The sequence below is a fragment of the Fukomys damarensis genome, unplaced genomic scaffold, assembly GCF_012274545.1.
Source record: "Fukomys damarensis isolate Sample0158 unplaced genomic scaffold, DMR_v1.0_HiC HiC_scaffold_16, whole genome shotgun sequence".
Lineage (NCBI taxonomy): Eukaryota > Metazoa > Chordata > Mammalia > Rodentia > Bathyergidae > Fukomys > Fukomys damarensis.
In genome coordinates, this window is record NW_022900928.1 from 448991 (window position 1) to 463429 (window position 14439).

General features: G+C 57.3%; 3 protein-coding genes across 8 annotated transcripts in view; all 3 read right to left on the reverse strand.

The window, feature by feature from the left end:
- Irf7 (interferon regulatory factor 7) overlaps window positions 1-484 on the reverse strand; it is a 4071-nt gene extending 3587 nt beyond the window's left edge. For both annotated transcript variants that reach the window (XM_010640342.2, XM_010640341.2), the window contains exon 1: window positions 180-484. The gene's annotated coding sequence lies outside the window, so the exon portion shown is untranslated. The remainder of the gene's footprint in view (window positions 1-179) is intronic.
- Window positions 485-686: 202 nt separating this feature from the next.
- Window positions 687-7131, reverse strand: Cdhr5 (cadherin related family member 5). 5 transcript variants are annotated; one of them, XM_010640343.1, is made up of 15 exons: window positions 6961-7131; window positions 6710-6885; window positions 6487-6537; window positions 5235-5327; window positions 5024-5125; window positions 4822-4932; window positions 4558-4728; window positions 4002-4092; window positions 3826-3923; window positions 3539-3739; window positions 3288-3401; window positions 3129-3213; window positions 2724-3041; window positions 1429-1622; window positions 687-1194 (listed from the first exon to the last, which is right to left on the reverse strand). In XM_010640343.1, the coding sequence occupies exons 1-15, from the start codon at window positions 7046-7048 to the stop codon at window positions 760-762; spliced, it is 2328 nt and encodes a 775-aa protein (XP_010638645.1). In that variant the 5' UTR covers window positions 7049-7131; the 3' UTR covers window positions 687-759. The 5 variants fall into 5 exon arrangements, with proteins under 5 accessions (XP_010638645.1, XP_019065545.1, XP_019065543.1 ...); XM_019210000.1 differs by having other exon boundaries at window positions 2724-2891; window positions 3497-3739; XM_019209998.1 differs by having other exon boundaries at window positions 3497-3739.
- Window positions 7132-8245: 1114 nt separating this feature from the next.
- On the reverse strand, window positions 8246-8763 carry Sct (secretin). The gene is given in 3 exon segments (XM_033764762.1): window positions 8246-8342; window positions 8459-8560; window positions 8635-8763. Coding segments are annotated over 3 exon segments (279 nt in total). The 5' UTR covers window positions 8715-8763.
- Window positions 8764-14439: the final 5676 nt, after the last annotated feature.

A 14439-nucleotide genomic window follows, 5' to 3' on the forward strand; every position in this document is an offset into this window, starting at 1 on the left:
GATCCCGGTCTGCTCAGCCCCCGATCTGGCTCCAGCCCAGCCGCTCTGCCCCAACTCTCTCCGCGACCCTCTGCTCTCTGGCTCGGCGGCCTGGCGCTGCCCGTGGAGCGGACGAGGGCTCCGCGGTGCCCAGGGGTCCAGCTCCCCTTCTGCTCCCGTAGGTCAGAGGTTGTGCATACCTGGGTGCCGAAGCCGCCGGGGCGGAAGCTTTCATGGAAGGGGGAGGGAAGCAGCAGCGATTTTATAGACTGGGCCAGGGGCGGAGCCTGGCAACGGGGCGGGACAGGTATGGGGCCAGGGCTGCAGAAGCCAAGCAGGCTCCGCGGGCCGTTCAGGGGCGTGGTCCCCTCTGCCCTGCGGCGACAAGGATGGGGGCCAGGGCCCTAGGAACGTAGAAGAAAAACTCAACCCCAAACCAAGCCAGGCCCTTTTTGTGCCAAGCTACCCACGGGAGGTGGAAGGAAGCAGGGACGCTGCTTGGGTTGCACAGAGGGCGGCGCAGACGCAGCATCCAGCACCGGAAACGAAAACTTGGGAGGCGCAGCGGGGCTGTGGGCCGACTGCCCGGTGACAAGTGCGAGAAATTCCCCGACGCTGGGAGAAGCCCGGGCCTCCTCTGCCACAAGTGGTGGGGACCGCGACCCTCCCAGCGGCCATAGCGAGCCCGATACACAACGGCTCTGGGGTCGGAATAGCCACTTTATTCTGCAAGAAGGAGACAGCAGGGGAGAAGACAGCGGGCGGGGTGTGTGAGGGGCACTAGATGTAGGTGGAGTCACCCAGTGCGTCGCAGGGATCCCTGTCAAGGACCCCGTCCTCTTCACTGCTGCCCTCGGAGTCGCCATCGCCAACCTCGCCAGCCCCAGGGGTGTTGAGGACCACGACGTCAGCCTCTGCCCCAATGTCCTCGCCAAACCACACGGCCTTGTAGCCACCTTCAGGCCGCCGCTCCTTGGTCAAGATGGACCTCACTGCTGAGGGGCTGTCCCCAGCGGCTCTAGCAGCCATGGGGAACTCAGGGCCAGGGAGCTGTGGGGCTAGGGGCTCAGGATCAGGGGGTGTGGGGCCGAGGGGCTCAGGATCCAGGGGTGCAGGTCGTGTCTCCACAGGTGTGGAGCCCGGCTCGGGCCTGGGGATGGATGCCTTGGTGGCCTCGTGATCACCCAGGAAGGCCTGGTTGTCAAAGCTGCAGGGCTGAGGGCCGACAAGGCCGTCAGGGGCAGCACCTGGGCTCCAACTCCCAGGGTAGCCAGAGGTCTCTCTCCAAGCTCTCCCACCTGCCTTGCCCTCTGTAGTCATCTGTCTCCCCTGCGTCCCTCTCCCTGTGGCTGCCCTAGTTCCTTTCTCCACCCGCCCCCCACTCCCTGTCCTCTGTCTGTCCTTCTGCCCCTCTGCTCCCTTGTACTCCTGCCCCTGGCCCAGGCTCACCGCAGCTTTCCCAGAGCAGCCATACAGTGGGTGCCAGTAGTGCTTATAGAGGAGCACGGCCAGGACAATGAGGGCCAGCAGCAGCAGTGCGCCCAGCACCCCTCCCAGGACTGCCATGTCCACCACTGAGAAGCGCAGCTCCTCGGGGCCACCCGGTTCACCATCTTGGCCAGTGCTGCCGCCTCCCGGTGTCCCTGTGAAGGCACCATGGCCACTTACTGTTGGAGGAGCACAATTTGCCCCTTGCCAACCTGCATCAGCCTGGGCACCGACCAAAAAATGGCCGGGACCATTCCCCAGAGCTGAGGTCCCAAGAGCAGGTGCTGTGTCCTGTCAGGAGACTCTCTGGAGACGTGGAGACCCAGGAGAGCAGGCGAGGTGGGGCTCACCTTAGAGGAGGCGTTTTGACCTGCACTGCATCACTAGTCCTTGGGCCAGGCGCAGGGCCCCCTAAATCTAATCCATTTCTTTACCTCCTTGTGGATGGCTGGATGTTGCCCCTGGGCTCTGAATGTGTCCCATTGACCATACTCCGTGGCCTCTATGCCAGGCCTCCTCGGACTGCACCTGTTTGCCTCAAATACACCAAGGGTCCCCTGGGGAACTGGTTTGGTTCCTGTCCTGTGTCCCAGGAAGGCGATGACCCATGGCTTTCTCCACACATTCTTGTGTGGGCTCCCTCTGTCCTCAGTACCCCAGGTCCTGTAAGCTGTACCATCTTTTTTGACAGGGCCTCCTGTGTTATCCAGGTTGCCTCAAACTCATGGGCTCAAGTGATCCTCCTGCCTCCAGAGTAACTGGGATGATAGGAAGCATACTGCACCCATTCGTGCAATGTTTTTGTTTGTTTGCTTTTGTTTTTTAAAACAGTCTCAATTTGTAGTGCAGGCTGGCCTTGGGCTCACTGTGTAGCTCAGGCTGGTTGGAACTCATGGTAATCCTCCTACCTCAGCCTCCCCACTACTGGGATTATAGGTGTATGCCACCACACCTGGGTCAGCCATGTGATCTTAATTTCCAACTTGTGCCTCTCCTAATCATTACAGAAATACTTTCTATTTTGAGACACTAAATCACAAACAGTCCTGGAAATTGTGGTCCTCACTGGATCCCAGGTCTGGCTGCTACCCCTATAGCTCTTCGAGTCCCTGGACTCAGCTATCCCAGAGAAGGTCAGACCCTCCTTGCGTTTCTCGTGTGGTCAGACTGGACCAGCCCAGGTGGACCCTGTCCCAGAGCATCCCCAGGACCACCCAGGACCTTGAGTCTGGCAGGAAAAATGGGATGGGGACTACCTGAGGCTGAGGAGCTCCTGCTGGACACAGGGGTCATCGGCTGAGAGGTCCCTGGCTTCGGGGTCTGAGCTGAGACCCCACCAGGAGTGACTGGCCAAAGGGTGGTGCTGGCTTCCACACCGGGTAACCCCCCAGGTGTGGTTGGGGTGGCCGGCCTCAAAGATGTGCCTGAGGATGGGTGAGAGCCAGTGGCCACCCCAGGACTGGTCGCGGAGGGTTCTTGAGAGGTCCCGGGGGGCCTGGGGGCTTCTGTGGCTGTGTCGGTTGAGGGCTTGGATGTTCTTCCAGCCTCTGGGGATGGGGGGATCTCTGGGGGTCCTGGGGGACCAGGGACAGCATTCGGCTTACCTTTTTCCCACTTGCCCCAGTGGAGGAGCCACCAAGCTGGGGAACCCCAAGGCTCACCTATGGCGGGAGGCCCCTGCTCTGAAACCCAAATCTCAGCAACGACAGTGGCCGCGTTGTTGGTCACGGTGTTTGTGGCCTCCACCTGAGGCAGGAAGGGGACTTGACCCTCCTGAGGCCCTCTGCACCCCCCTCCCGCAGACATGTCCCCCACCTCACTTCTGCATAGAAGACTCCCTCGTGCTCCAGTGCTGTGGTAGTCAGCACGGCCTCTCCATCCATCCGGAACTCAGAGCAGTTGGTGATTTGATATGTGATGGCCGAGTTGAGGCCCTGGATATGGCCACAGTGAGTCCTGGGGTGCAGCCACCCCACATATATCCCAAGCCACCATGCAGACCAGAAGTCACTCCAACCTAGGGACCCACCCAGGTCTCAGGGTTTCTGCTGGGGCAGAGAAGGATGTGTACCAGGAAGTCAGGGTCCTGGGCCTGGATCCTCAGAGGCTGAGACGGGGAGGCTGCGTCCCGGACAGCCACGCCAGCCCCGGAGCCAGGTGCCACGATGCCGCGGTACAGGCTCTGGGGGAAGTAAGGTGGTCTCCCAGTGGTAGAGCGGGCCTCCACGGTGGCCTGGGTCACCGAGTATCGGGCCATGTCAGTCTGCTGCCCCTGGCGAGAGAGGGAGGCAGCAGTGAGCCGCAGAGGCTTGAAGGCAGAGCTCAGTCACCAGTCTTGCCACTCCACACTGCACCCACCCTGATCAGCAAGATGAAGGTCGTGGGGCTGGGGATGCTCTTGGCCATGGTGAGGTTGCCAGAGTCTTTGTCAATGACAAAAGTGTTGTCTGTGTTCCCTGAAAGAAAGCTAGTCAGTGCTAGTCCCTGCAGCTGTGGTCAGGCTCCAAGCTGGGCTGGGCCAAGTCTTCACTCACCCCCCACAATGCTGTAGATGATGCCCACGTCGATGCCCCGGTCCCCGTCCACAGCATAGATGGGCCCAGGATGCAGGATGAGGGGGGACAGCTGTGGAGACAGGGGATCCTGTAGGGCTGGTACAGCTGGGCCCAATGTTTTGGGGAGCAAGCACTAGGAAGGGGCCAATGTCTACCTGTTGGCTCAGCTCAGGCTCCAGGGCTCCTACTGGCTCCACCTGCCCAAGGGCACCACTGGCCCCCATGGTGACCACAAGCCAGGCAGAGGAACAGCTGCTTGGGGGTCACTAGCCTGGGCCTGCAGTACCGGAGTCCTGGCTGGCCTTGCCGGGCCCTAGGCCCCCCGAGATTTCCCTGTGTCCACCCAGTACCCGAGGCTGGAGGCCATGTTCATCAAAGAAATTTGTGCACATCAGCTTCAAGATCGGAGCAGTAACTTCTCCCATCTCCTTGTCCCCACCTGTGCCTCCTGACGTCACTCCGGACTCCAGCAGGTCTGCAGCTGCCCCTTACCAGTGCCCTGTGGGGACAGCCCTATCCCCAGGAGCCCCATTACCAGTGTGTGTTCCGTGGGGACAGCCCCGTGGTACTGGGCCTGGATGCAGACATAGCCATCTGAGTAGGCACAGGGCAGGAACCAGGGGGGCCTCAGGTCAGCAGGCAGCACATGCAGGACCAGGGTGGCCGTGGCCGTGTGGCTGGGCACCTCGAGCTCCCCCTGAGTGTCCTGCAACAGCAGCCCCTGCCATGTCAGACTGGGAGCAGCCTGGAGGAGGCCCGGGCAGTCAGGGCTCGATTTCAGGGCACCTGAGGGGCTCACCCGGACCAGCAGCTGGAATGTCATGGTCTGCCACTTGTAGAAGTCCAGGGGCTGGTCCAGCCTCAGGGCAGGGCGGTTCACGCTCACCAGGGAGAAGAAGCTCTTGGCATTCTGGGGTTGGGGGGCAACGCCTGAGACCCTAGTAGGTGGGGATGGGGCAGCTGAGGGAGGGTCTCTGTTAGGGGAGCAGGGCAGCACCTACAGGGGTCACTTCCTGTAGGGTGTAGAACAAGACATCCTCTGTGTCATTGTCGGTGGCCTTCAGTTCATCCTCTGGGATGACTATGGAGTTCACTTTGGTGTCCTGGGTGGAAAGGGGCTCAGTTGGGCTGGGCTCATGGCTCCCGGGATGAGGGTGGAGCCCACACTCACTGCGCCAAGCAGAGGGAGCCTGCTCTGCTGCTCAGATTCACCTCCAACACGTTCTGCTCCTTCATCGTAAAGGGGAACTCTGGGGCGTTGTCATTGACGTCCAGCACGGACACCAGCACCACTAGCTGTGTCACCTGGGGATCACAGCCTGTCGGTCTCTCCCCATCCCTCTGGGTGGTACAGCTTTGCCTCTGCACTGGTCCTCACTTCTTCCTCCACTTACACATCCCTTCAGTCATTCATCCATCCCAAGATCGGCCTAGCAGCTGGTGCTAGGTGCAGGGCCTGCACAAGACGGGCCTTGCCCTGTGGGCTTCAGTGCTAGCCGGGGTTCACAGTGAGTAGAAGTGAGGACGCAGTCTGGCAGAAGGGGGAAGTACTCTGGGAAACAAGTGGAAGTGACCAGCAGGATCTCGGATGAGAGATGGGACACGTAATCTCATGTCTTCAAGAGCACAACCGGGAAAACCAGAGACACAGATGGCCTGTAGATTGCTTTAAAGACACTGTCAGGGAGTATGAGCCAGGAGTGTCGTCTGAGCTCTGCTCCGACCCCAACTCAAACAAGACATGGAGGCTGACTCTCTCGGGACCCAGAGTACAGACCGGGGCTTGGTGCACAACACCGTCCAGCCCCCAAGGCCACATTTAGGGAGGGGTCCTTGTCTGCTAGAGACACAGACTGAGGTCTTGCTGGGGTGTGGGGCGGGGGTGCAGGGCATGAGGTGACCCACGTTGGAGCTAGGGCCCATAGGACCTATTTTAGTTTCCCTCGTGAGAGGCTAAGAAGCTGAGCCTGGGTGGCCAAACCTGCCGGGAGGGGATGCTTCCATGTGGACAGGTGGGCAGGAGGAACATGTGCCCGGGCTGTGTCCACATTTGGCTTTGACTCCAAGTTGGGAAGCACCCAGGAAGGCCTGAGTGTCTCTAGGCTGAGAATGGACGGGTTTGGGCGGAGGAGGAAAGGTTCCAGGAGGGATGTGTGGTGCTGAGACCCCGGAGGGACTCGAGGAGGGAAGGTGGGTGCTGGGGCTGCCCACCGTGCGGGGTGTGTGAGGGAGGAGAGTGGGTGCTGGGGGGTGAAGTGAACCCCTCAGGGTGCTGGTGTGGGGTCGAGGCCTGGGGGTTCTGCACAGGCATCAAGGATGGTCCTCGGCTGGGCGTGTGGGTCCAAAGCTCAGGGCATAATCTGGGCTGGGGCAGTTGGGGCGTAGCCAGTAGACACTGATGTCTGACAGTGACCAGGCTGAGGTCACCCTGGGGCACTGCGCCAGGGTGGTGGGGAGAACTCACCACCGTGCTGCCCCTCCTGCACTCCAGGTGAGCCTCCAGCATGGTGTTCTCCTGCGGGCCACAAAGGTCTCTTGTGACCCTCAGAGCCAAGGGCAGGTGCCCCCCAGCTGCTCACCATCACCCTCACCCTCAAAGCTCCGTCCGTCCCCACACGGCCCTACCCCCAGTACTCCTGTCTCTCTCTGAATCCTCTCCATGGGATCCCCCAGCCTGCCACCCGCACCTCGTAATCAGGGGTCACGTTGAGGAACAGCTGGTTTTCCAGGATCCGGAAGGCAGAGGCGGTGGATGTAGGCCCCAGGGTGACGTGTTGGCCGTCCGGGACGGAGATGTTCACCAGGGCCTTCGTGATGCTGCTGTTCTCCTCGATGCTGACAAAGGTCCTGTCCACTGAGCAGGCTGGGAGGTGGAGGGGACAGTTGGCGCCTGCCAGCCCCTGCCCCGTGCCCACCCCATGCCCTGGCCAGCACCTACCCTGGCTCTGGGCTGCTGCCCCCGGGGGTTGGCCTGGCAGTGCCAGGAGCAGCAGCACAGGAGCCCACAGAGGGGCCCCGGCCCCCATCTTGGCGGCTGTCACCTGCCGGAAGGGTCTGGCGGTCTGCGGTCCAGGGCTAGGCCTTCCCTGCCTCTGCGACCGACCTTTGCCCTGCCAGGCGCCGCCCTGCTTTATGGCCCTGCTGACAGCTCCACCAAGGGGGCTCCCGCAGGCCGGCCAGGCCACCACCCAAGAGGGGGGCCAGGGGCTTGGGGAGCCGGGGGCAGGACTGAGACGGGGCTGGGTCGAGAGTGGGGGACGGCTGGGCACAGGGTGGGAGGACAGGGCTGAGAGACAGAGCTGGGGGGCAGAGCTGGGGACAAGGCTAGGACAGGGGTGGGGACGGCTGTGGAAAAGTGGGAGGTTTGGGGCTGAAGGGGCTCCACCCTTGGTCTTGGGTTAAGCCCCTGCCCTGCCTCCTGCTCACCACTTCCCCGTGTCCTCTGGGCCAGATTCCGAGGCCACCTCTCGGGGTGCACACCCCGGTGTCCGGGTGTCCCTCTTAGGCCCTCTCCCTGAACGGTCCAAGGGAAAGGCTCTGGTGTCCTGGGGTGCCCTCTGACTGTCAGGAAACTGGGGCTGTGTTGCAGGGTGGTGAGACGGGAGGGCTTCAGGGCACCCGAGTCCTCCCGCAGGGTCTGGTGAGGGCTCTCAGCTCCCAACCCCCCTCTTCCTCACCCCCAAACCCTGAGCTGGGTCAGGAGGGTGGCCGCAAGGAACCCCACCTTCACCTGTGCAGCAGGGTGTCCTCTGGGGGTCCTTGCACTCTGGGGCTCCCGGGGTTCTGGGTGGCCCTTCACTCCTGTGTGCACCTGGCCATGTGGCTCGGGACAGGGTGAGGGGTGGGTGCTGGACATTGAGCCGGAGGACGGAGGTGAGGGCGAGGTGCCCTTGGACTCAGCGGGGGCACAGCGCCCCACCTGAAGCCCACCTAGCAGAGGTGTAGCCATGGCTGGGAAACCCGGGAACTGCTTTATTGTGTCACATACAGCCAGCCCCAGCCCCAGCCCCAGCCCCTGCCAGCGCTGGGCTCCTCCTCTTCACTGAGGACTCCGTGTAGCTCCTGCAGCCTCTGAAATCTTGGCTCCAGGTTTGGGGCCAGGAAGCAGCCAGGGAGATGGGGAGAGGCCCGGGAGGTGCCCTAGGGGCAACCTGCAGAGACAGTGCCTTAGGGGCTGGGACTGGCATCCCAGCCCCTGCCCCTGGGAGCAAGGCTCAGGGTGCTCACCAGTCCTGCAGGGTGTGCACGTGGGATCACAGCAGGCACAGCTGGCCATCCACAGGCTCGGACCCTGCGGCACTGTTCTCTGTGTCCTGCTCGCTGCCCCCCCCAGATCAGAATGAGGCCTGGAGGCAGGGGCAGCGATGTGGCACCATGTTGGGCCTGTGCCCTGCAGAGCAGCACATCACCCACCTGCCCGTGTCTTGCCGGCTCACCTGCGCTTGCCCACCAGGCCCTGCAGCAGGCGCTGCAGCTGTGCGCTGTCCCGCAGGCGGCTGAGCTCACTGGTGAAAGTCCCGTCTGAGTGTCGTGCGGCCCTGGAGACGGGTAGCCTTGGGTCAGGTGGGGTGTGGAGCAGGGCAGGGGGGCTCACCTGGATGGCACGGCTCACCTGGGCAGTGCAGGGTGCGCGGCAGGGCCCCCGAGCAGCAGCAGCAGCAGCAGCAGCAGAAGTGGAGGGCAAGGGGCCATGGTGGGTGCAGCACTGGGCACTGGGCCCCCAAATCAGTGCTGAGCTTTATAGGGGCCCTGGCGCCTCGCAGTCCGGATGCATCGACCGTGAGGGAAGGTCAGGGCCACCCCCCCAGCTGTTGCTGCAGCCTCCCGCCCCTCTGCCAGGTGGGGACAGCACAGTGGCCGGGCACAGGGCCCTGGGGCGCGGCCACCAGCTGGCGGTCGGCCAGGGTAAGGGAACGTTGTGGCGCCAGGATGGGGGGACTGGAATCCCAGGCGGGTGGTGGGGCAGCCGGAGACCCCAACACTGGCCAGGGTCCAGCCTTCCAGAGCTGGTAGCCTTGGCGCGGTGAGGCTGGAACAGGAAAGGGAGACTGCAAGGCCGTGTTCATGAGGGCCCACTGACTGTGAAACCAGGCCTCCTGCAAAACTTCAGGTGGCATTTAAAAAATAAATTTATAGGGGCCAGGGATTTAGCTCAGTGGTTCTGTCACCTGCCTCGCATGCGCAAGGACCCTAGTTCGATCCCTGGTACCAAAAAATAAAAATAAAAATAAATAAATAAATACATTTAGCAGAATAAAATCCCCTGATCTTAAACACATTGTCAAATTTATTACATTCACAAGAATCTGGCAGATCTTTCAGTTCTTTCAACCACTTAAGTAGCCAGATCTTTGTAGAAAAAAATATTTCTACTTTTAAAAACAGGACCGGGGATTTAGCTCAGCAGTTTGGTGGCCTGCCTTGCAAGCGCAGGGACCCGAGTTCAATACCCGGTACCAAAAAAAAATAATAATAAATTAAAAAAAAACTAACATGCAGTAAAATTGACTTTATTTGTTTTTATTTTTTATTTTTTTTGAGACAGGGTCTCACTATGTAGTTGAGATTGACCTGGAACTCACTGTGTAGTCCAGGCTGGTCTCAGACTCACAGCAATCCTCCTGCCTCAGCCTCCCGAGTGCTGGGATGACAGGAAAATTGACTTTAAAACTGAACATAGGATCCAGGCACGGTGGCCCCGGCTGTAGCCTGTGCCGGCACGTCATTCCTTTCTCTGACTGCGAACACTTTGAGAGTAAGGATGTGCAGCATCGTCTTTACCCATTCTACCTCTGGGGTATCGCAAGTGCACTGATGCAAGCCCCATGTCCACATGTCTGTTTGAATGCTTGTCCGCAGGTCTCTGGGGTATATTCCACATAGCACGGATTCCCGTCGTGAGTTATATGTTACTTTTTTTTTTTTCCACTTCTGGGGATGGAATCAAGTGGCTCTCAAGTTGCACACTAACCTCAGTGTGTGCAGCTTATGGAGGACCGGCTGGGCTGGCATCCACAGGGCCAGCAAGGGCTCGGTCCTCTGCTCTCACTGCAGTCTACCCTGGCCAGCAAGTGGGTGTGCAATGTGTCTTGCTGGGGTTTTCACTGTTTCCCTGGTGATTGATGAGGTTGGGCATTTGTTGGGTGCTTCTTGGCCATTTGTACATCTTCTTTTTAATTATTATTTTTTTGAGACAGGTCTCACTTTGTAGTTGAGGCTGACCTTGAATTCACTGTGTAGCCCTGGCTGGCTTTGAACTCACAGGGACCCTCCTGCCTCAGCCCCCCAAGTGCTAGGATTATAGATGTGTACCCCCAAGTCCAGCCACTTGCATATCTTCTTTGAAGAAACATGTGTCTTGCTTACTTTTAAATGGAGTTGTAAGAGTACTTCATGTGTTCTGCTATTACACCCTTCTCAGATACCTGATTTTTAAATACTTTCTCCTAGTCTATGGGCTTTCCTTTTGCTCTTGATAGTATCATTTGTTTGTTTGTTTTTGTACTGGGGATTGAACTCAGGACCTTGCGCTTGCAAGGCAGGTGGCAGCACCACTGAGCTAAATCCCCGGCCCAATAGTATTTTTTTAAAAGACAGGGTCTCACTCTGTTCCCCAGGATGGCCTCAAACTTGTGGGCTCTGTGATCTTTCTGCCTCAGTCTCCTGAGCAGCTGGGACCACAGGCTACACCACCATGCCCAGCTCCATCACAGTATCTTCTGAGGCACAGCAGAATGATTCTCATGCAATCCAACTTTTTTGTTATTGCTATGGTTCTTGTGCTTTGATGTCACATTCAAGACACCAGTGCCGAGCCTTCGGTCATGGAGGTCAGATATTCTCTAAGGTCGTGTATTTTCTGCTAAAGGATTTAATGTTTTAGATATTATTATTATTATTATTATTATTATTATTAGTTATTTTTGCTACTGGGGATCGAATTTGGGACCTTGCGCTTGCGAGGCAGATGCCGGAACCACTGAGCTAAATCCCCAGCCTATACTTACATTTTTAATCCACTATAAGTTTTTTTTCAGTACATGGGAATTGAACCCAGGGCCTTTGCACCGAGCTACATTCCAGCCCTTTGTTTTGAGACAGGGTCTTACTAAACCAGTAAGTTTCTCAGGTTGGGGTTGAATTTGTGATCCTCCTGCCTCAGCCTCTCAAAATGCTGGGATTAAATTAATTTTTGTGCATGGTGTGAGGTAAAGTCCCGCTCCATACTTTTCTTGTGGATATCCAGTTGTTCCAGCACCTTTTATTTTTTGGTACCAGGGATGGAACTCAGGACCTTGCACTTGTGAGGCAGGCGGTGGCATCATTGAGCTAAATCCCCAACCTCCAGCACCATTTGTTAAAGACGTTCTTCCCCACACACAGTCTGGGCACCTGCGTTCACCAGCTTTTCATTGCTGGAACCAAATGTGTGACTTACCCACTGTACAGCAGGACGCTTTCACTGTGTCGCATGGCTTCAGAGGGTTAGGTCCGTGACTGGCTGGCACCAAGGCAGAAGAAGAGACAGCGCAAGAGCCAGAGAGGAAGGGGCCAGGGCTCAGATACGTCCCCAGAGTCATGTGTGCATGACCCACCACCCATAAACAGCCAGGACGCACAAAGTGTTTCTCAAGCCAGTCGGGTTAAGCTAAATCAGCCTTGTGGAGAACTATCGGCAGTGACTTATGGGTTATGCCTAGATCCTCAACCTATTCCACAGAGCTGCATGTCTAGCTTTACACAGTGCCACACTCTTGATTCCCAAAGGTTTTTGTTTTGTTTTGTGTTTGGTACCCAGGGATTGAACTGGGGTCCTTGCACTTGCAAGGCAGGCAGTGGAACCACTGAGCTAAATCCCTGGCCCTCCTGAAGGTTTTTGAAGCTTTAAATTTTTGAAATTTTGAGGACTTTTGGTTTTATTTTTCAGGATTCTTTGGTTATTTGGGGTTCCTTAGAATTCCACATGAATTTTAGGTTCGGCCTTCCTCCCCCGCGCTCAGCTTTTTTGGTTTCCTTGAGACAGTATCTCACTATGTATTTTGTCTGTTTGTTTGTTTGTTTTTTCAGACAGGGTCTCATTATGTAGTTGAGACTGACCTGGAACTCACTATCTAGCCCAGGGTGGTCTCGAACTTACAGCGATCCTCCTGCCTCAGCCTCCTGAGTGCTGGGGTTATAGGCATGCGCCACCATGCCCGGCCTGTGTCTCACTATGTAGTTTAGGCTGCCCTCAAACTCACTGTGACTCCCCTGCCTCAGCCTCTCAAGTGCTGTGCCACCATACCCAGCTTCCTCTTTCTTCCTTCCTTTCTTTTATTTGATTTTTATTTTTTTGAGCCAAGCTCTCACTGCATTCCCAAGCTGGTCTTGAACTGGAGAGCTCCAGTGATCTCCTGTCTCAGCCACCTCAGTAGCTGGTAATACAGGTGTGTGCCACTGCACCCAGCTACAGCTGATATTTACATGCTGGCCTGGAACCCTGCAAATTTGTTGTTTTTCTAGCTCCAACAGGAGCTTTCTTGGGATTTTCCTTTTTTGTTTGTTTTTGAGACAGGTCTCACTCTGCAGTTGAGACTGACCTAGAACTCACTCTGTAGCCCAGGCTGGTCTGGAACTCACAGTGATTCTCCTGCCTCAGCCTCCCGAGTGCTGGGATTACAGGCATGCCCTGTGCATGGAGGCTCTTCTCACAAACAGAATTAGAGTTAGTCAGATGGTTCTGCTGCCCCAGCTGGGACGGACAATGCTGTGGGAGTTTCCCTTCATTCCATCAGTGTAGGTATCACATCCAGGGATTCCCATCTGCCACCCGCCTCCTGGGTCATGGCTTGTAATTCTTTAAAACTGCTGCTGGAATCTGTCTGCTCCCATTTCGTGGAGAGACTTTGCATCTAGATTCAAAAGGGTTATCACTCCACTGTCCTTCCTGTGCTCATTATTCTTTTTTGGGGGGTTTGAGACAGGGTCTCACTATGTAGTTGAGACTGAACTGGAACTCACTGTGTAGCCCAGGCTGGTCTTGACTCACAGCGATCCTCCTGCCTCAGCCTCCCGAGTGCTGGGATGACAGGCGTGTGCCAACACACCTGGCTCTGTGGTCATTATTCTGAGTTTGAAGGTTCTTTATACATTTTATAAAGACCATATACTGCTATCATTTTATTTGCACAAGACATTTGCTAGAGCTGAGAGTGGTGGCACACACCTGTAATCCCAGCATGCGGGAGGCTGAGGCAGGAGGATCACTGTGAATTACAGACCAGCCTGAGCTACATAGTGAGTTTCAGGTCAGTATCAAATACATAGTGAGACCCTGTCTCAAAAAAACAAAACAAAACAAAAGACATTTGCTGGATATACAATTTGTTCTTCCATTTTGTGGCTGAAAGTTGTAATTTTTGTTTTTGGTACCGGGGATTGAACTCCGGTCCTTGAGTTTGACAAGGCAGGCCATCAAACCGCTGAGCTAAATCCCCAGCTTATTTTTGTTTTTGTTTCGCTGTCTTGACTATGGCGCATACCTGGGCACAGGAAGAGGCATAGAACAGATCAGACTGGAGTCCCTCAGAGCCCCACCCCAGGCTCTAGGGCCACTCACACTGGATTTCGGTCCCAAGGGCATCCTCTGGCGGCGGTCACTTATATTATGAGTTCTCTTGCTCACGAAGGGCAGGGAGAAGAGACTGATCCGCCCAGGAGGGACTGCGGTCTGGAATACGGCTCAGCCTGAGTCCCCTCTGTGCCTGTCTCTCACACACCCGGCAACCTGGGCCATTGCAAGTCTGTTTTCTTGGAGTCCTTGATATTTCTCTGTCTCTTTTTTAGTTTGTTTTTGGAGGCAGGATCTCACTATGTAATTCGGGCTGGCCTTGAACTCACTATGTAACCCAGGCTGGCCTCAAACTCAGCAATCTTCTTGCCTCAGCCACCTGGAGCGCCGGGATTACAGGCATGAGCCACCACGCCCAGTCTCCCTAACAAGAACTACCAGCCTGACCCCCGACATCTTTGAAATCAGGACGCAGGATTCCTGGAACATCTCTTCCTTGGAGGCCTGACGGGGTCCTGAGAACCCTTGTGCTCCTCGGCTAGCAGACAGGAAGTGGGGCTGGTGTGAGTGTGGATTAGGCAGAGCAGCTCCCGGGTGTCCTTCCTGCCTTGCCAAACCCAGGAAGAAATCCCTCTCACACTGTCCTTGCGCCTTCTCCCGCCCCTGGAATCGGCGGGGCGTCCCGACTGCCTGCTCCGGCCACTTCTCACTGTGTCCCTTAAGTCTCTGGGCAGTGGATCTGGGGCCCCTCCCCCAGCAGGGGCTTCAACAGCCAGCCAGCCCGTGCAGCAGGACTGGGCGTCCGGATGGGGGCGAGGGGAAGCTCAAGACCCTAGGGTCTCAGCGGCCCGGGTGGGGTCCCGGCGA

Excerpts from the sequence above, each read along its gene's own strand:
- Cdhr5 (XM_019209998.1), bottom strand. The coding sequence starts at position 7,048 with ATGGGGGCCGGGGCCCCTCTGTGGGCTCCTGTGCTGCTGCTCCTGGCA. Across the intron at positions 5,126-5,234 it reads AGGAGCAGAACGTGTTGGAG|GACACCAAAGTGAACTCCAT; the intron begins GTGAATCTGAGC and ends CTTTCCACCCAG. Across the intron at positions 3,402-3,496 it reads GCAGAAACCCTGAGACCTGG|GGCCTCAACTCGGCCATCAC; the intron begins GTGGGTCCCTAG and ends GGCCATATCCAG.